The 19,216-nt window shown below is 45.8% G+C and overlaps 2 protein-coding genes across 6 annotated transcripts in view; one reads left to right on the top strand and one right to left on the bottom strand.

Annotated features, from left to right (window-relative positions):
* The window catches only part of sash1b (SAM and SH3 domain containing 1b), a 50,053-nt gene extending 37,187 nt beyond the window's left edge, over positions 1-12,866 (top strand). For both annotated transcript variants that reach the window (XM_067242824.1, XM_067242825.1), the window contains exons 2-20: positions 95-223; positions 582-632; positions 976-1,025; positions 2,655-2,695; positions 2,998-3,084; positions 3,365-3,477; positions 3,616-3,717; positions 5,398-5,530; positions 5,804-6,216; positions 6,618-6,692; positions 6,784-6,927; positions 7,036-7,168; positions 7,585-7,754; positions 8,264-8,470; positions 9,063-9,213; positions 9,512-9,643; positions 11,069-11,952; positions 12,349-12,480; positions 12,600-12,866. In XM_067242824.1, the coding sequence (XP_067098925.1) occupies positions 95-223; positions 582-632; positions 976-1,025; positions 2,655-2,695; positions 2,998-3,084; positions 3,365-3,477; positions 3,616-3,717; positions 5,398-5,530; positions 5,804-6,216; positions 6,618-6,692; positions 6,784-6,927; positions 7,036-7,168; positions 7,585-7,754; positions 8,264-8,470; positions 9,063-9,213; positions 9,512-9,643; positions 11,069-11,952; positions 12,349-12,480; positions 12,600-12,674 (3,222 nt within the window). In that variant the 3' untranslated portion in view covers positions 12,675-12,866. The remainder of the gene's footprint in view (positions 1-94; positions 224-581; positions 633-975; positions 1,026-2,654; positions 2,696-2,997; positions 3,085-3,364; positions 3,478-3,615; positions 3,718-5,397; positions 5,531-5,803; positions 6,217-6,617; positions 6,693-6,783; positions 6,928-7,035; positions 7,169-7,584; positions 7,755-8,263; positions 8,471-9,062; positions 9,214-9,511; positions 9,644-11,068; positions 11,953-12,348; positions 12,481-12,599) is intronic.
* A 110-nt stretch (positions 12,867-12,976) lies between these two features.
* On the bottom strand, positions 12,977-19,102 carry ddo (D-aspartate oxidase). 4 transcript variants are annotated; one of them, XM_067242828.1, is made up of 5 exons: positions 18,076-18,935; positions 14,379-14,487; positions 14,100-14,276; positions 13,874-14,000; positions 12,977-13,723 (listed from the first exon to the last, which is right to left on the bottom strand). In XM_067242828.1, the coding sequence occupies exons 1-5, from the start codon at positions 18,245-18,247 to the stop codon at positions 13,442-13,444; spliced, it is 867 nt and encodes a 288-aa protein (XP_067098929.1). In that variant the 5' UTR covers positions 18,248-18,935; the 3' UTR covers positions 12,977-13,441. The 4 variants fall into 4 exon arrangements, with proteins under 4 accessions (XP_067098929.1, XP_067098927.1, XP_067098928.1 ...); XM_067242826.1 differs by adding an exon at positions 18,942-19,102 and having other exon boundaries at positions 12,981-14,000; positions 18,076-18,307; XM_067242827.1 differs by having other exon boundaries at positions 12,981-14,000; positions 18,076-18,307; positions 18,711-18,935.
* Positions 19,103-19,216: the final 114 nt, after the last annotated feature.

Genomic DNA, 19,216 nt, shown 5'->3' with positions numbered 1-19,216 from the left:
GTTGATATTGACTAGTCAGTCTTTGATGCATTGTTTACATCAGTGTTCCGGAATCTCTGGCGTCTGTGTTCACTTCCCTTGGCGTGTGTTTCAGGACGGCTCGCTGGGGAACATTGCTGAGCTGGCTCAAGAGTACTCGGCCTTCTACGGAACCTCTCTCAGCGACGTGAGCGACAGGATGGATGAGATTCGAAAACGCAAGGTCGTCCAGGATGTCGACGCGGTAAGTAACCCACCTCTTTCGACAGGCGTGCCAAGCAGACTACACTTTCCTAGATGTCTGTCTTGGGATGGATTGGGTTTATATCCGTGGTAGAACATTTGACTGTAGATCTAGAGGTTGCAGGTTCAAATCTAAGCTTGGGATAAAAGTATCTGCTAAATGAACACATTATTATTCAGTATACATTATTGATTATGCAACTATCTCTAGTCTTTATGCAATTATATGGCCTGGAAATGGCCTTCTGGTGTATTTTAACATTGTAAGGATGACATGCATGATTTTTAAGTGCAGTGAGTCACCTGGGTGCGCTGTCCTAAAGATGAGTCTTATCTCTTCCCTTGTTGGTGTGTTTCAGGGGAAGGTTGACTCAGTCTCCACATCCCTGCATCTTCGCTTCCAGATACAGGTGAGGCCACCCCCCTTCCCGCACACACTCACACACAACTATCCCCACCACAAAACCCCAGGGCAAAGTCACTTCCTGGTCCAGTGTGTCACCGAGCAGGGCAGTGGAATTGGCCTGTCATAGTCAGGAAAACCTACAGTCATGTCACAGTCATGCCTCACTGAACATAACACAAGCCCTGGAAGTGTGTCCCAGTGTTTTCCCAAAGTGTTGCCTTTTATTGGTTTGTTAATTTTTTTGTGGGGTTTGTTTGATTTAATAGTGACATTCAAATCATGCGTGTTTGCATCCATTCTCACCCTCCTTGCATGTCTGAACAATCTCAAATTTTCTTTTCCTGCAGGAATCTCTGGGCTTCAACAGTACCATGTCCACCCCCGAGACAGAGAGACGGTAAGATCTTCCCAGCCTCCCCTGAAACCCCATCCTTAATCCTTAATAGCAGTATTATCAGGATTGTTTAGGGTTGGCCAGGCAGTATTCTTAGCCATGTTGTTATTAGTGGTAATACGTGTGCTCTTGGAGGTACAGTAGTGAACCTGTTCTTCCTGTCAGCGGAGAGAGTCGTGTTTATCTCACTTCCTGCTGACCTCAAGTTCCTCACATGATGCGGCCCTCTAGGAAAGACCTCACTTCCTTCCTCCGATTGTGTGTTTGTAAGGATGGATTGCTCTTGTAGAAAATCTGAGTTGGGGTGTCACGTCATTTGTTGGTGAAAGCAACCCGTTATTTGCTTTGACTAGCAGCTCTACGGCTCATTCTGTCGGTCAGTTGGTCCACACAAATTACATGCACTTACGTGGTTGCAGCTATTGTGAAGTTGCAAATGTTTACATACAAACTGTAAACATTTATAGAAAAAGATGATCCTATAAATCAAAGACCAAGTGTACATTTGAAAATGGTGTGTGTATATACACTCAGTAAGAAATGCATCAACACTAAAAAAAGTGTTATGTGTTACAGTCCCTGGGAAAAAGCATGTTGCAGTGTCTTGATTAAGCTATGGAACAGGTTTTATGAATGGTGGGTTTGACTGCCCCCTTCTGGTCAGTTTACATTTACATTTAGTCATGTAGCAGACGCTCTTATCCAGAGCGACTTACAGTAAGTACAGGGACATTCTCCCTGAGTCAAGTAGGGTGAAGTGCCTTGCCCAAGGACACAACGCCATTTTGCACAGCCGGGAATCGAACCAACAACCTTCTGATTAATAGCCCGACTCCCTAACCGCTCAGCCATCTGACCCCCTTCCCCCTTTGTAGACTGTAAATACTGGGCCTCATGGCTAACAGAATTAACAAGTGTTAATATCTAAGCGATAATATCTAAAAAAGTGTTTGAGAGAGGGAGAAAAAGAGGGTCGGGGGAGAGGCAGGATTTAGGGCAGATAGAGTGGGAGGAAGGGCGAGAGATATTGAGGGGGGTAGAGAGAGGGAGGAAGGGAGAGAATTATTAAGGGGGGTAGAGAGAGAGGGAGGAAGTGAGAGAGATATTGAGGGAGAGAAAGAGAGAGAGAGAAGGAAGGGAGAGAGATATCGAGGGGGGTAGAGCAAGAGAGAGGGAGGAAGGAAGGGAGAGAGATATCGAGGGGGGTAGAGCGAGAGAGAGGGAGAGGGAGGAAGGGAGAGGAATGTGAGAGCAGCGTTCTAGCTGGTGTTGCAGTAAAGCCCAGTATGTGTGTGAAAAGCCCCTATTGTTGCTGTGATGGTCACAGTGATCTGACCTCTGCTCATAAGCCAGCTTGTTTAGTTTTTTTTCATCTGTGTTGACATCTTTGATTTAGCACCAGCATACCAAACTGGTAGAATGAAGGCCAGGGAACGTTTGTAATCTGTGGACTGGGAAGTGAGTGGAGAAGGTGGAGGTGTATTTAGCTGACAATGGTGATATAGTTAGCTGCAAGCATGAAGAAAATTGCATGGGAGAGCAGGTGAGAAAAATCTTTCCATAACGTGTGTCATCAGTGTTACTGGATCTACAGGATGACTTTTATTAAACTTCAGGTTACTTTCTCTTTAGGGTTACCATGAACAAGTCTAGCTCTGAAGATGGATCAGGGGGTGAGTTTATGATTTGATCCTATATTTATTAGACTTGAGATCTGACAAGGTCTCTGAGATGTGTCTAACTGGACGTTACAAAAGCTGTTTAGATACACACAGGTATGCCGTTCTACTGAACATTCAGATGGATGTACAGTATGGTTGGATATGTACACTATCATTCATAGGGTTTATGTACTGTTGTTTTATCCAAACATTCTACATTCCAACTAAAACCTTTGTTATAGTCGCTGTGGTTTATTATTTGCGCTCCAGTGACTCAACTACGAGTTATTAAATTATTTTGTTTCTGATTGTAGGACAATGGGATGGGAAGAGAAAAAATAAGTCTTTCTGGACAAATTTCCGTAAGTCACAGAAAGGTGGCATGCGACAGATGTCTAAAGGTACTTATACACAAATCATGTATATGTATTTCATGTAGAATATAATATACAGTACACTATATGGCCAAAACCGTTCAGAGAACAGTCAAGGCAGATATAAGAGCAAAGTGGTCAACCAGCTCCAAATCAATGCTCTTGATTTTGGAATGAGAGGTGTGCAGGTGTGTGTATACTGGGCAGTTGTCCACATACTTTTTGGTAGTACAGTGTATCAGATCTGAATATCAATGATATCCACAAACATCCACTGGAATGCTCATGCCGGCGGTTGTGTCAGCAGGCGAGGACATTGGCTTTGTGGCCAGTGACATCACCATGAGTGATGAAGAGCGCATCCAGCTGATGACGATGGTGAAGGAGAAAATGATCTCCGTGGAGGAAGCCCTAGCGCGGGTACGACCTCACTTCCTGTCCCAGATTTCAGCTGACGTCAATACTTAGCTAAACATGTTCAATATGGCGTTGGTGCTCGGTCTTCTAGCTGCCTGTGACGGATCAGATCCAATACTATTTTTGTCTTGCTGTTCACAGCTGAGGGAGTTTGAGACCCAGAACAAGCAGTCCTGTAGTGCTGAAGCAACAGAATGGATGGATCACCCCTGTCCCAACCTGAACGACTCCTTCAACTGCAACGTGAGTCAGCACGAAAGACACGAGACACGACCGTGCCCCCTCCCACTGGGAACAGAGTGCATTCTGGGCGATGGAGCTCATCTTCTCCTGGGCACTGGAGAGCACCAGGGCCTCTCGTACTTCTGTGCTGTTGTAGATGCCCTCGCTTCCTCTACCGTTTTCTCCCTCTCTCCCTCCCTCGCTCTTCTTCTTGCTCTCTCCCTTTCCCCATCTCTCTCCCTCTCCCCCTCTCCCTCCCTCCCTCCCTCCCTATGTATGTCCATGTCCTGGCAGTGAACCGGGGCCCCTCTAAGCCCTTCCAGCCCCCCAGGGCCCTCTCCCATCTACAGGGCTACAGGCAGACTTCTATTCATCCCAGTGAAAGCGCTAACCCCCTATTGTGCTGCTCTGAGCTGGGTGATTCAGCACACAGCTCTGTTGTGCAGGCTGCAGCGCTTTCATGCTTGGGTGGGGTGATTAGGGGGCTTGGGTCCAGGGCACATTTTTCAGATTTGTCTGGATGGATTCCCTATTTCTCTGTTCCCTCTGTTCTCTCCTCACTATCTCCCTCACTCTTTCTTGCTGTCTTTCTCTCTCACTCTGTCCCTGTGTCTTTCTCCACTTATATGAGCAGTATTTGTACTTCTAAAAACATCGAAGCATGAACAAACTGTTAACTTTGGTAGGTGATTATAGGTGCAGTCTGTGGGTTACTTATCAGAAATAATAAAGTTTCTCTTCTGTTCTCACAGCATCTGTGGCTCCAGGAATAGAACCTGCGTGGTCAGGATACACACACAGACACACACACACACACACACACACACACACACACAGTCACAAACACACAGACACACGCACGCATGTGGGAAAGACTCAGACATGTCTGATGTGTGGCCAAGTTCTTATGGCTTTTGATGGTCTCAACCATAGGACCTACATTAGAAGATAGATGCCCACTCTCACACACAACAGACGTGAAGAGACGTCTGTTGGTAGACTGATATCATAGCCGAATGTCACGAAACATCTGTTCAGTCCAGCTTGCAAACCTAAAGTATTATTTCCCCTCACCAAAAAGCCCCTTCTTACCCAGCTGTGTATGTAGATGATAGACCACAGGGCTTCACTTAGCCTGCAGCTCTGCAGTGTGGGTTGTCTGCTGGTGCATTTATGGGGAGCGCTAGGCTGCTCGTGGCTTCTGCTGCTACACGTGCTCCTCACCGCTTCAGTCTCTGACGTACATAACCGCTCTGTCTCTGTGTGTGTGTGAAATGGTGAGCTGTATGTCGTTAACACCAAGCAGAACACATGAACTGACATTTTTTTGCCAATTAGACAGGCCTTTTTTAGGCTTTTTTTCTCTACCATCCTGATGAACACCAAACATTCAACATATATACTGTTTCAAAGCTCAAATCGGCCAATGGTCTCAAAACCTACTGTTCATGGACCTTGTACAGGACTGACACTTGTACTGAATACATCTAAATCGAAACCCTCCAACCAGACCAGGAGGGTTATTGTCCGTGAGAGTTAGTACTGCTTGATTTGGCACAGTTATTTTCCCGCGGTGCACTTCAGTGTCCTTAAACTGACAGACCGTACATATGTTGAAAACCTGTAATGTAGCTTGAGGCGAATCAGATAAGGACCCTTTCCATCCTCGCCTCTGCTAACAGTTGGCTCCTTCTCCCACAGTCATGTGAACTGTCGGACACCGAGCAGGAGGAGTCTGGCACCTTCAGGAGGCTCCACAAGCTGGTCTCGTCCACACGCAAGGTGAAGAAGAAGCTGATACGGATAGAGGAGGCCAGGAGAGTTGGACCAGAGGGTAGGAGCAGCAGCGGTCAGCCGTGCATGAGACACAACCACACCTGGCTACTGTGGATGAGACGATTTTTCAAAGATTTGTGTGAAAGATGAGCTGAAACTAAATTTGTTATATGCGGTTACTGGATTGTCAACCAAGCACTCATTGGGATAGATCACAGGCAGTGTTCTACAAATGTCTGAGGTTTCCAAAAGCTTGAGTTCTGTATACCAGGCTGTTAGTTGACCATGTCCACCTGCACCCTGTGGCCGTCTGTCCCCCCGTTCTCTCCAGAGTGCGTGGCGAGCTTGGATGGTCCCCTCCACGTGGATGACGGCTTGTCTCTGTACTTCGGGGTGCAGAAGAAGCCCGCTCCCTGCCCTGTGGACGCCCTGGCGGCCGCCGTCCGCGACCAGCTGAGCCCCCGCAGCCCGGCCAGAGACTCGGACAGCCTCACCACCTCGCCCTCCTCCAGCAGCCTGGACACCTGCGGCAGCCACAGGCTGCTCCGAGCCTTCAGCAAGTCTTCCGGCAGCAGCCCAAGCCTGCAGGAGAAAGGGCCCGGTGGCGGGGCCCGGGGGGAGGGCGAGGGCAGCAGCTCCTCCCTGTCGGAGGCGGAGAGCTGCGGAGGAGACGAGGCCAGGATGCAGCGCTCGGTGACGGATGGAGAGATCCGGCGAGGCCTCAGCCCGCTCAACTACCATGGGGTGAGTGGGGGGGTGAGAGAGGATGGTAGGAGGGTGGGTGGAGGGTAGGTAGGGGGGTGGGTGGAGGGTAGGTAGGGGGATGGGTGGAGGGAGGCGGATGGGGGGAGGGCAAGTAGGGGGGTAATAGCTCAGGGGTAGAGCACACGACTCCAGATCAACAGGTGCCAGGTTAAATTACCCCACTGTGCATTGCTATGGATAAAAGTGTCTACTAATTGAATACATTACATTAGAGGCAGCGGGCTCTAAGCTGGAGTGAACCTGATCCACCAATCACAGTGAGGGCTTTGTCGAGTAAGCCACTATGTGGAAATCGTATTCAGACCCTTAAAAAAAAAAGGCCTCTGAAGAAGGCCTTCTTCAGAGTTCTTCCATTGATTGTCCGGTGTTGTGTTCTTCAGAGAACTTGCAGCTTTGGAGGCTTCGATCTGACCAACCGATCTCTGCACATAGTCAACTGTGACTGTGATGTCACTGTAAGTCTCTGCTGTTCACATGCTCTTGTCAGTATTAGCATTTCATACCGCGGCCGTCCAACACAATATTCCCGTTACTTCTGAATCCTAGAACAAAGATGGAGACGGCTCCTCCAGAGAGGCTGCAAAGTCTCCGCCGACGTCTCGAATTTCTCTGGGCAAGAAGGTGAAGTCCGTGAGAGAAACGATGAGAAAACGCATTTCAAAAAGATACCACTGCTCTCTCTCCGAACAGGTAGGTCATCCAAATCAAACACGCACACTGTTTTTTGTTTTCTTCTTCTCTTGAAAACTTCACTTTACAAGACAGTATTTTCTCCAGCGTTGTGTATCTGCCCTCCAGTCAAGCCCAGACAGGGCGTCCAGCTGCCCCCACTCCCCCCACCCGGACACACACTCCCTGGAGAAGCCCTCCCTGAAGCCTGGGGGCTCGGTGGAGAGTCTGAGGAGCTCTCTCAGTGGACAGAGCTCCATGAGTAAGTGTTCAACCAGTACAGGTCCCACATATCATAAAATAGAGACTGTCTCGCACTGCACTGACACCAACTTTGACTTATGAATGTTATGCAAAACACGTTGACCAGCTTGCTTTTTCCAGAACCTAGCTTCACCAACCTAGCTTCAACATACCAGTCAGAAATCAGTTAGACTTATTGTATAGATGCACTGATGTTCTGTACTTGCTAGTGTATGTACTCATTATCTGTACTACGTGTACGCACTATATTCATCTGTATTTGTTGGTGCGAACCACATCTCCTCACCCCTTGGTAGTTTAAACAGAGTGATTCACCCTGTCCTCCTTCCCCTGTCCTCCTGTCCCTTCCTTCCCTCCCTGCCCCCTGCTCCCACCTCGTCCTCCTGTCCCCTGTCTCTGCTCGGCTGTGTGTAGGTGGCCAGACTGTGGGGACCACCGACTCCTCCAACAGCAACAGAGAGAGTGTGAGGTCCGAGGATGGGGAGGAGGATGAGCTGCCGTACAGGGGGCCCTTCTGTGGGCGCGCCATGGTGCACACTGACTTCACCCCCAGCCCCTACGACAGCGACTCCCTCAAACTGAAGGCAAGGGTGCACACACACACATCCACCGAGCCGTTCAGTCACACCCTGTTTGGACAGCGCAGCTGATCAGATGAACAAAAGACAGATTTCTTCATTTGTCAACCAGATTGATTCATTTAAATGTTGTTCAGGTTGTTGCACTGTCCTATCATCAGAATGAGGTAATATTGCAGTTTAGATGGTGAAATACAGATTACCACTAAAATAGTCAGATGGCTGAGTGGTTAGGGAATCGGGATACTAATCAGAAGGTTGCCGGTTCGATTCTTCCGACTCGTGCAAAATAATTACGTTGTGTCCTTGGGCAAGGCACTTCACCCTACTTGTCTCGGGGGAATGTCCCTGTACTTACTGCAAGTCGCTCCGGATAAAGATATTCTAGGATTTCCCACTGCACTTTCTATATGCACTATTAGTATGTTGCTTTGGATGAAAGAATCTGCTGAATTAATAACAATTTAAAACAGTTGTCAAAACCCTCTGAACGTGTTGGTGTGTTTTGGCTCCAGAGAGGAGACGTGATTGACATCATCAGCAAGCCGCCGATGGGGACATGGATGGGCCTGCTGAACGGCAAGGTGGGCACCTTCAAGTTCATCTACGTGGACGTGCTAAGCGAGGAGCAGGCCAAGCCCAAACGCACGCGCAGGAGGAGGAAGAGCCGGCAGCCAAAGCCCACCTCTGTCCAGGAGCTTCTGGAACGCATCAACCTCAAGGTACCCAACCCAACAAAGCCCTTCTATTAGATACACTGAGCACAAGCAAGTACAGGTTACCTTATTGTTCATTTAGAAGAAGCTGAGTGTCTGCTTAATAAATACAAATACTACAATGCACGGTAGTAAGTGCAGAAGATAATCAAGAACCAGCAGGTGTTATTGATAATAAGAAGTATTTAGCAAAACTAAAAATATTTTTGTGAACACTTTAGATGTAGGTGCTTGTAATAAGCCTTATTAGCTAATAGGGCCTTAGTAAGTCTTAAATCGATATATTAATGTTAATAATCATTTTATAAAGGCCTTATTATTTATTAACTAACGCTTATCTAATCTTACAATAACACCAACCCTAGCCCTAATTCTACCTGATATTACAAACACATATATTATTATCTCAAATTAATAAGCATCCTTAAAGGGCCTTCCTACCTATTAGCTAATTCAAAAACTGTCTGGAGCTAAATTGTTAACGCACTATAAGTTATGCTACACTATACTAGGTCACTGTGGACAGGGCTCGACCGTGCTGAAGCATTTCGCTTGAACGGTCTGACCTCCCTGAACGCCTCCCTGTCGTTCTCCTCAGGAACACCTTCCCACCTTCCTGTTCAACGGTTATGACGACCTGGACACCTTCAAGCTGCTGGAGGAGGAGGACCTGGACGAGCTCAACATCCGAGACCCCCAGCACCGCGCCGTGCTGCTGACCGCCGTGGAGCTGCTGCAGGAGTGTGATGGTCAGTGAGCCGGGAAGAAGCACACACACACACACTGTGGACCGTACTGGATACATACACACACAGTATTCTGGTTGTCATCGTTGAGAATGCTTGCTTAAGGAGAATTATGTTGTTGTGTGTTACCTGTATGCCTCACACGCATGTGCATACTCTCTCTCTGGCATGCAAACACACTCTGTCTCTCTCTCACGCTCGTGGAGTTCATGTCACACAAAACACAGGCTTACATCAGTGTTTGTTTTAAAAGTGTAGCTGTGTCTGACTGCCCCCTGGTGGTGGTGTGTGTACCCTGCAGGCAGCAGTGACCCGGAGCGTGGAGAGACGTCCGGGGGCTCCCAGGAAAAGCTGCTCTTGGACCGGAGAGGCCTGCTGGGGGACTCGCCCCGGGACTCAGGCTGCTACGAGAGCAACGAGAACCTTGAGAATGGTAATGAAAGCCTTGCTCGCCTGTGATTCGCCTCTGACTTGCCTCTGACTGCCCTCCTCCTCCTTCTTCTTCGCCATCTCAGACCTCGATCTGAAGGTTGGCATTCGTCTACAGTCTTCACACTTGACATTCCAAACCCAACTTCCCAGTTTTCCTGCTGTACAGCAAAGAGAGACTTCTCGGCTGTACTAACTCATTCTTTGAAACCTTATTTCTCAGCAATCTTAAAAAAAATATATATATATATTTCTCTACTTCCTGTCACACTTTTTACACCGGTTTTTGCAGCATCAGAGTAAAGGACTCCTCCATCCATCCACCTACAAGTGTTTGTACATCAAGGGGCATACCATTTCCTTTATTTGCAGTAAAACATTCCCCATTCATTCTCAATGGAGGTTACATAGTAGGCTGGGAGGCTGACTGTCAGCCTGTTTGAACAGGGGAGAAGGGAGTTCTTACTGGCGCTGGCATTTTAGTCTGGCGCGGTTATCAGCCACCAAACACAGGTTTAGTACGACTATTTCTTGATCTGCCTGCAGGTGCATCTTTGTGACATTCATCTCAGTGTGGCGGTGGGATAGCATTTGCTGAAATGGGTGGCTGCTGAACTGATGGTGTGACAAAAGCTGTAGTTTATAAAGACTTGCCTGATATTTTACTAATTTACTGTGAACGTTTGCTCAATTAATGATGATACTACCATATGACATCATTTTGTGGTTGGTTGTTTGCTTGGTTTAGGTCCTATCCAAGATGTATACATTATTCAAAGAAGTTGTTCTAATATTAAAGGATATGGTGAATGTCAGAAACCTTTGTGGAGAGAAAATGGTTTTAGAGTAGTGTATTTTCCTCCCAAGATTTTTGTTGTTTTTGTGTGTATATTTTTCTAGTTCAGTACCATATAATGTTGCACAATATTTTATGATGTGCCTAAAAACTTCTTAATACAAATCAATACAGAGTAGCATTACTAAATAATCTAATAATGTGTTAAAATTGAGCATTTTGTGCAACAATTGTTTATCCAGTAAAATGCTGTTCTTAGGTCTGGAAAACCATCTTTAAAATGACCAGTGAAGCTTTGTGTTACAGAGATAGGGTTGTAATAAATCTAATTTTAGTTCATTATATCCTTCTTTCACTTCTCACTCTGGAGGGTTCTGAAGTGTATGACTGTCACAGTTGAGCCTATGAGAATAAATGGTTTACTACAGTGGTCTGCCTGCTTATTGCTGCTTTCTCTCAGCCATCAGTCATGCATACTCAAGTCTTCCACGCTTTATACTCAACAATCATGCACTTTTCTTTCCTTATTATATGTCTCACTTCGCATTTTTTCATGTCAAAACCTTGTTTTACACACTGCAGTAATACAGCTGAGCTAGACATGTAACGACACACTGCGCCTGTTTGTTTCAGGGAGGGACACAAAGACCTCTTCCTCCATGAGCAGGTCCTTCTCGGGTTTTGAGTCCAGTCACCTCCTTTCCCCAGAGCTCGCCTGCCTCCCCCTGCCCCTCCCCAGAAAAGCCATGCCACACCCCAGCCCTGACCAGCTTCTCTGCATGGCTCCCTCCCCAGCAGGGCCCCACCAGATCCCCAGGGGGCAGAACTTCCCCCGGGGAGTGACTCTGAGTCGCAGCTGTGGGGAGATAGGTGGTGGAGATCCACACACAGACCTGGGGCAGCAGAGACGCGTCCTCTCCCTGGAAGACCTCCACCTAGAACAGGGGCTCCACGACCGGGTATTCCTTGGCCCAGTAGCCCTCAGTCTGACTCACAGCACCACCCTCCAAGCAAGTCCCTCCCTCGAGTCCCTCCATCTGCTGAGGAGCCAGCAGACACATCTAGACGGGGCCCTGCTACTAACACAACCACCACTCTGCTGTGGCCTGTCTAATTCTTTGGGCATGGACAAGAGAGACAAGACTAGTTCTTCCAAACCAGGCACACACCCCTTAATATTCCCTGTAGTCCAAGCTGGCAGGCCGAAGCATCACACCGCTAACTCTTCCACATCCAACCAGAGCTTGCGATCATTCCCACCAGTGACGAACGGGGAACATCCTTGTGAGTTCAAACCCCTGTCTGATGACACAGCTGAGTACGGCGTTGCTATGTTAGTGCCCACGACCCAACCCTTGACCCCCCAGCTTCCGGGGTCGACCCGGGCGGAAGGTGCCAGAAAATGGCTGGTATCAGGGCGGAGAACATCCACCATCCCCATGGATCTGGTCTCCCAGCTGGAGGAGAGGCTACAAGCACAGGGCATAGACCTCACGGCCGAGCCCTTCTCTGATAAGGTACGGCCGTGTCAGCTTTTAATGGATGATATGTAATATGTAATCAGCGACCTCTTGATCTGCAGTTAAATGCTCTACCATTGAGCTAGTCCAAACATCCTTTTGTTATGCAATGTCTCAGTTAGATGTTAATTCTGCAGCGAATTTAAAGTATTCCTCAATACAATGATGCACTGTCACTCTTTTTTAATTGTAGTTTTTATTTTTATTGACTGCTGACACACTTACACAATAAGTACCCATTATTGAATCTATAGGGGTTTTGTATTTGTATCTCGGTTTTTTATATTTTTAATAATCTGTACATCTTTTGGTACATATTTAAAATGTTCTGTATTTTTCATTGGATTCCATCTATGTATATCCTACTTTATCTAATGTATTGTTTTCTGGCAGTATGGTCGTTCTGGGATCCCAGAGGCTCTGGTCCAAAGGTATTCTGACGAGCTGACCCAGCCGCTGAGAGAGACGGTCTGGGCCCTGGACCAGGTCAGAGTCCAGCAGCTCCATCGGCAGCAGCGCACAGCCGTGAGTCCTCTCCTCCATCACGTCTCTCAATCATTTACCTCATCTGGAACTGAAAAGTATGCCTTTGCTCTAACCGCTTTCTAAGCAGCCTTCCCCCTTGTGTTGTGTGTGTTCTACAGATTCCGTTTGGAGGCCTGGCCAGGATGCATCGGAAGCTCCAGTCCCAAGCGCCTCTTGCCAATGTGGTTGGATAGATCGTGTCCATGCACTTGTACAACTAGTCACCAGCGAGCAGGTGGTCCTCAGATACAGCATCTGACTGAGAGAGCTGCTTTCTAATGTGACATGGTCCGATTAGCAAAAGCAAGGGATCAGATCCAAGCTTGACGATGGATGCATGCAAGCTGAACGAACCTGGACTAATTTAAGGATAAATTCCATTTATTACAAAACCAAGATAATGGAGTGTACCTTTAGGAGGATTATATGATTAATCCCAACAGTCAACTTGTCATTTTGCCTATTTTTAATATAACAATATTTACAATCACTATTGTTGAGTTACAGATGTGTATTAAAGCTTTTTGTGTGGGTAATGCAATTTGTTCAAGATTAATTTCAGAAAAATACAAATATTCAGCATTTATTTGAGAGCCAAGGCAAAAAAATCAAAAAAAGCTAAACATTATTTACACATTTTCAAAAGCTACCAGAACTCATGACTCACAACTGCACTGAAACAGCCCCTGTAATATCTGATGTATTAAACAACCAGTGTTTTACAAACATTTCCTAGCACAGCTTAATTGGAGGTTTAAACATCTAAAGGCATTCTCCATAATTTGCCAAACAAGCTTAATTGAATGTCATTTCCACTTTTGTTAATAAACACATTATCATTTTGATATTTAAGTGCAAAGATTTTTTTCTGACTAACGTAATCAGCAGATAGAGGTAGAAAACGCACTATATAATTGCAGTCCATATCAGTGTAAGTGCCCACTCCCAACACAGTGTTCCCTCACAGTCTGGCCTTAGGTGGGTTCTCGTACAGCCAGCTCCTGATCAGCCCCAGAGCGTCCAGGGCAGTCCCCCAGCTTAGGGCGACCCCCCAGCCCCCGTGCCCGTAGTTGTGCACCACCGGCACCTGCCGGCCCCCGAGCAGCACAAGCTCCCTTGCCAGCCTGGGGTTCCTCCGGCCAGGCCTCAGACCCACCCACTCCCCCAGGACCTGTGCCCGGCTCAGAGAGGGCTCCAGCCGGCTGCAGCGCTCCAGAATGCCCTCGCTGTCCCCCTGGTCCACCTCCAGCCTCCAGTCACCCACCTGCCGGGTGCCCCCCACGGTGACGCTGTGCGTGCCGGGGAAGATGTAGGTGAGGCCGTCCCCATCCCTGATGAAGTGCTGCAGCCAGGGGGCCTGAAGCTTCAGCACCTGGCCTCGGACCGGGTACACCTCCTCATCACCCACCAAGGACCTGGAGCCCAGACCACAGCAATTGACGATCAGATCATAGCTTGGACCTAGCTCCTCAAGGCTGCTCACTCTCTTTCGTATTATCTGACCCCCAGCTTTTATAAACCTGGAGAAAAAAAGAAATTGGGTCATGGAACAAAAATGTTCAACAAATGGTATTACTATGCTTTACTTAAACATTGATGTTTGTTTACATCTCGTTTACCTGTTCTCCAGCCATGGCAGGTAGGTGGAACATTCACATTTGATGGTGGTGAAGGCTTGACCAAACTTGTGATTGGGAAACCGTTTCAGTTCTCGCGCCGACATGGTTCGGAACCCCAGCACATATTCAGACCAGAAAGGATTTTTATCCGCAGGGACATCCTTGAAGATTTGCCACCTTGAACAAAATTAAATAAGATGATTGTACTATGAAACTGTGCCAACTGTAAGAACGTCCTCACAAAGTTAACGGTTGTCACGTTGTGCAGGTGACTGTTACCCTGAACTCAGCAACACTCCGGCATCTGAGGACTCCTGGGACTGAGCGATTGCCAGCAGGTGATCAAAGGACTCCTTAAACCAGCGACGCTGTCTTTCCAGAGGGATCTCTGCAGAAACATTAGGAGCTCAACGTGAAGGTCATCTGGGTAGTCAGTCACACAAACCATTTTCTTCTTCCATCGTCTATTAATTATGTTTGAATAATTTGGCACAATTGCAATTTGACCTCTGATCTTTTGAATTACAATTTCACCTCTGATTTTGTGATACCGAATTAAGAAGTGAAACGGCTGTTGGGCATCCCACACAGCCTGTTAAAGAATTATAAATGTTTAAAAAAAAATACATTTATAACTTAACAAGTTATAAATTGTCTGCCTAACTTAACAAGCTATAATTGTATTCATTTAGAAGACGCTTTTGCTAAGCGACAGCTAGACACATACACCGATGAGACATACAGACCACCTGCTTATTATGCTGTTGGTCTTCTGTGTGCCACAAAAACAGGGCTTACGCCCTGAGACGTTTGTCTCGCACATTATTCTGCTGAAAGAGCCCATTGCCATTAGGGAATACCAATGCCATGAAGAGATGTACCTGGTCTGCAATTATGATGTTTCTAATATACTATTATTATAATTAGACCAATACCCGGTTCTTATTGGTCCAGAGAAGTTCTATGAAGTCCGCAAAACCGTTTGCAGACTTCTGAAAGTTTGCATAGGTCTGCAAACGTTTTTACGGACCTAGCAACAATCGGTTGCCTTGGAGATGTTGACAACATGGCGTCTGCTTTTTTGTTTTTCTGCCAGATTATTGTTGAAGTATATATAGGGATGGGTATTGAGAACCGGTTCTTGTTTAGAACGATTCTGTTAACGATTCTCTGTGCCGTTAAACAATTAAAATGTTAAGTTTAATAATGGATTAAAAATCGATATGCTCAGTTTAATAATGGGACACCCGAACGTCTGTCTGCTGACGACTGCAGCAAACATGGCAACTAGGAAGAAGCGTTCTAAAGTTTGGTTGTATTTCACACGACAAAATGACAACAACGCCACTTAACGCGTGTAAAAAGTCTATTTCGTCGAAGGGAGGAAATATACTACAAATATGAAGAAGCATTTGAACACACAGCATGGAATGAAGTTACTGGAACGTCATGTGTTCGATGCATGCAGCAGCGCAGCTAACGTTCGCGCTTCATCTCTATCTAAGGTAGAGCTAAACTGCTCAAGTAATCACAACCACTTGTTACTGTGTGAAGCAATTTGCCTTTATTGTGTGTAGTCGATCTAGTTATATTATGTCCTGTCGTTTGAAGCATACATTTTAGCTCCGGTGTTACCTCCCAACTGGTTCCCAATTTAACTGGTTCGCGAATGGTAGCCTAATGTAGTGCGCACGTAGCCTATAGGCCTACTTTCATATTTGCCGCAGCAAATATGAGATCCGACTTGAAAATCACCAGTAATATGTTTGTGAATTTGTAGAATCTGGTGATAGGCAGACTGATAGGTGCACGCACAGCTGGGGAACCAGTTGGGACGTAACACCGGCATTCGTCTCCCATTAGTATTGATCTTGATCATTTCACGTTATCGGGGCGGCGTGTGTTATCAGCAAACGTTCGCGTGTTGCATTATTAAACGGAGCATATCGATTTTTAATCCATTATTAAACTTAGCATTTTAATCGTTTAACCTTTTAATAGTCCTGTTAAATGTGCCTGAAAACGCCTAAACAACATACCCAAAGTACATTGAAAGCTGTTGTTGAACCATTTGGAGTACATGCATGTAAATGGTCTCTTTTGAAAGGTGACACTGAAGTTATTTCCCCTGTTGTTAGGACCCCTGTAAGTCCTACTGGTGTTGAGTAATAGAAGCTTGAACACAAGGAAACTGAAAGTTTCTATCGACTAGATTTTGTTTTGAAAACAGAGGCCTAGAGGTGATAGCTCATTTCAGAGCCAGTCAAAGCCAGTTTGAGAAATTTGTTTAGAACGAGTGTGTGTGGGGGGGTGCAGGACGCACAGAACTATGGCTGTAGAGGGGAACATCGATAAGAGAATCGATAAGGAATCGAATCGATAAGCAGGAATTGATAAGGAGTCGGAATCGTTAAAATCTTATCAATTTGCCTCTCAGTACATTATATAGGCCTACGTGTGAAATTATTTCCTGAAAGCACGTGCAAAGCGCGAAAACTTTGTCGCACTGAAATGTGGAGTTAGACCGTAGAACAGTTTCTCTTCCGTTTTCTCTACGTCATTTTGACCCATCTATGTCAGATCACTGAATGGTTCCTCCTGCTGTACTGTTATTGTAGCCTACATCAGCTAGCTAGCTAGCTTCAGGATGTCTCCCTCCACCTGCAACTGCATCTTCCCTGGATGCAAGCACTTTGCAGCGCTATTTAATTTCCCTATTGATGAGGAAAGGAAAAATAGGTGGATTGATTTTGTGAAGAACCACGCTGATGGAGAGCTTCGGATAAACTCCAACAGCCGCCTCTGCAGTGACCATTTCACGGCGGATAGTTTTAACATGGACCAGAGACAGACGGGGTTCAGGGACACACGGCTTCTCTTGCAGCGCAGAGCCGTTCCGAGTATCGCCCTCCCTGCCGTTCCTCCGGTCGCACTTGGACCATCCACCGCCTCCAGCAGTTCATCACTCAGTTCTGTGTGCTTGTTATAATTATACTAGATAACTTTTCCAGAGGTATCTCTGCTATGAGTTAGTGCAGACCGCTAACTTGATATTAGGCTACTCGGTATAGAATGATGGTCTTTTGGTGAAATGGTAGCTAATGTGCTAAGTAGTTGGAGAGCTCACTGTCTGCTGTCTCTGGTGTCCATTTTTACTCCTGTGTTACAGCTCAGGGGAACATTTCATTTATATGCATCTGTATGTTTCACTCATTGAACAAATACATTCTAATTCTATACTGTTTTGTCGCTGGGTCGTAGGTAGGCAGCGAGGGGCGGAGCTTCTGCTCCTTCAGGCGACACGCCCCCCAGTCTCAAGCAGAGAAGAGTGCTGATTTTCTCACGATTTCAAAGCCTAATTTAACATAATTAATTGTCTGTGGGTTTTTTTCATTCGAATTCGGATGGGTAGTTACACATTCTTCTGTGGTGTGCTGAACTGAAAACTCGTTTTCAATTCCACTTTACAGGATCTTTAACTCCAGTCAACATATCCAAAACTATCCCCCCCAATAATTTTTGTTCGATTCTCGAACCTGGCTCATACTATAGCTTTTTCATAGAATACTTTTTCCAGATTTTTGCTAATTTTGAAACCAATCCAAAATGGGTAAACTTGCACCCCATTTATTTGCTACGTCAATAAAAGTTGCCTGGAAATGTGCTCACGGATACCAACAGGGCACGAGCACAAAAGTTAACATCAGCCGATCGCTGATTTACCTGAGCTGAATGAGCACAAGGAGAAAGGGCTTCATAAACTACAGTTGCCTGTAGCCAGTTTTACAAATGTTTGCACACATACATGACGGTTGTTTGTAGAGTTTATTTCCATAATTTTAAAGCAGATTTAACCATTTTGTAATGAACGTTATGTCAGTTACCAACAATGATGGCATTACTTTACCTGTAAGAGGTCATAATGTTCATCGGTGTACATTGTAATATAACGAAAGATGATGTTCAACCTACATACCTGGGAATTCTGAGGCAAATACGATCCCAGCAGCTACATCGCTGGTGGTGTCTGGGGTGAACTGATCAGCCAGCAGTGTTACTGAACAGAAGGGCAGTACCTCGGCGATGCAAACAGCGGTGGAGAACCCAACAACACCTGCCCCTACCACAACAATCTTCACACTTTTCATTTTTGGTCAGAGCTTCGGAATAACATGTAAAAATGTATATTCTTACGGTGACTGTGTTTTCTTAAAAACAAAACAAAAAAAGAGTAAATTAAAATGCATTGGAAATTCACTTTAGGATGGCACGAACAAAATACAGGACAGTCAAATCTCTTCGATTTGGTCTCGAAGCCCACACTATGTTCACAATTGCAACCGCTCTTGGAATTACATAAGAGAATGTGCTCTTTTTGTGAACAATTAACAGATTGCCTATCTTACGCAAGATCTTATATAAGATTTCAGCTGGTTGTTGTGCTTCAAATGACCAACTTAGGAGGCTACCTACAACCATAGTTTGTTACAATTAAGAAAAACTGAACTATTTATTTCGAATTGATATTGATCATAATTATGAGTGCGTGATATTTGCCAAACAAAATACAAAGTCAATGTAATCAAATACAACCGTTATACATAGGCTAACCTGTTGAAGTGCTGGCAGGCGTGTGTCAAGTCTCAGGCTAAGGCAACGAGCAGCATTTTTATGGAAGGCCGACTGTGCCAAAAGTCTAAATTAACGTTCGTGTACAGACCTTAATTTTTAACGTGTACAGACGTCATCAATTTTGGAAGGCCGACTGTGCCAAAAGTATAAGTTATCGTTCGTGTACATACATTTTTATATTCGATATTCAACAGACATTCATATTCGTACCTCCGTTCAGGCGTCGTCATATTTAGGGACCGGGGTAAAATAGTACAGCCCGAATGTTTCTTCAATATCTTTGTCAGAATCGACCATTCAAACTTCAAACTTGTTGCACATTCTTCTACTACTAGCTGACCAAGTTGTCCAACCGTTGGTTTGATGATAAAGTTGATTATTGATTAACCCATAAAGAGTAAGTATAAAAATAGTAGTAACTATAAAGAGTTAAGGGGTCATGGTCAAATGAAGATCAAAGGTCAAACTATGTATTATATGTCTAC

Source organism: Osmerus mordax, chromosome 9, assembly GCF_038355195.1.
Source record: "Osmerus mordax isolate fOsmMor3 chromosome 9, fOsmMor3.pri, whole genome shotgun sequence".
NCBI classification, from domain to species: Eukaryota; Metazoa; Chordata; class Actinopteri; order Osmeriformes; family Osmeridae; genus Osmerus; species Osmerus mordax.
This window is presented reverse-complemented; position numbering and strand designations above follow the sequence as displayed.

Bases quoted from the DNA above. Each gene is read 5' to 3' on its own strand.
- ddo (XM_067242826.1), bottom strand. From the start codon at position 18,247: ATGAAAAGTGTGAAGATTGTTGTGGTAGGGGCAGGTGTTGTTGGGTTC. The intron at 14,277-14,378 runs GTAACAGTCACC...ATTTTGTTCAAG, and splicing joins GGAGTGTTGCTGAGTTCAGG to GTGGCAAATCTTCAAGGATG. The intron at 14,001-14,099 runs GTAAACGAGATG...TTTTTTCTCCAG, and splicing joins CTGCCATGGCTGGAGAACAG to GTTTATAAAAGCTGGGGGTC.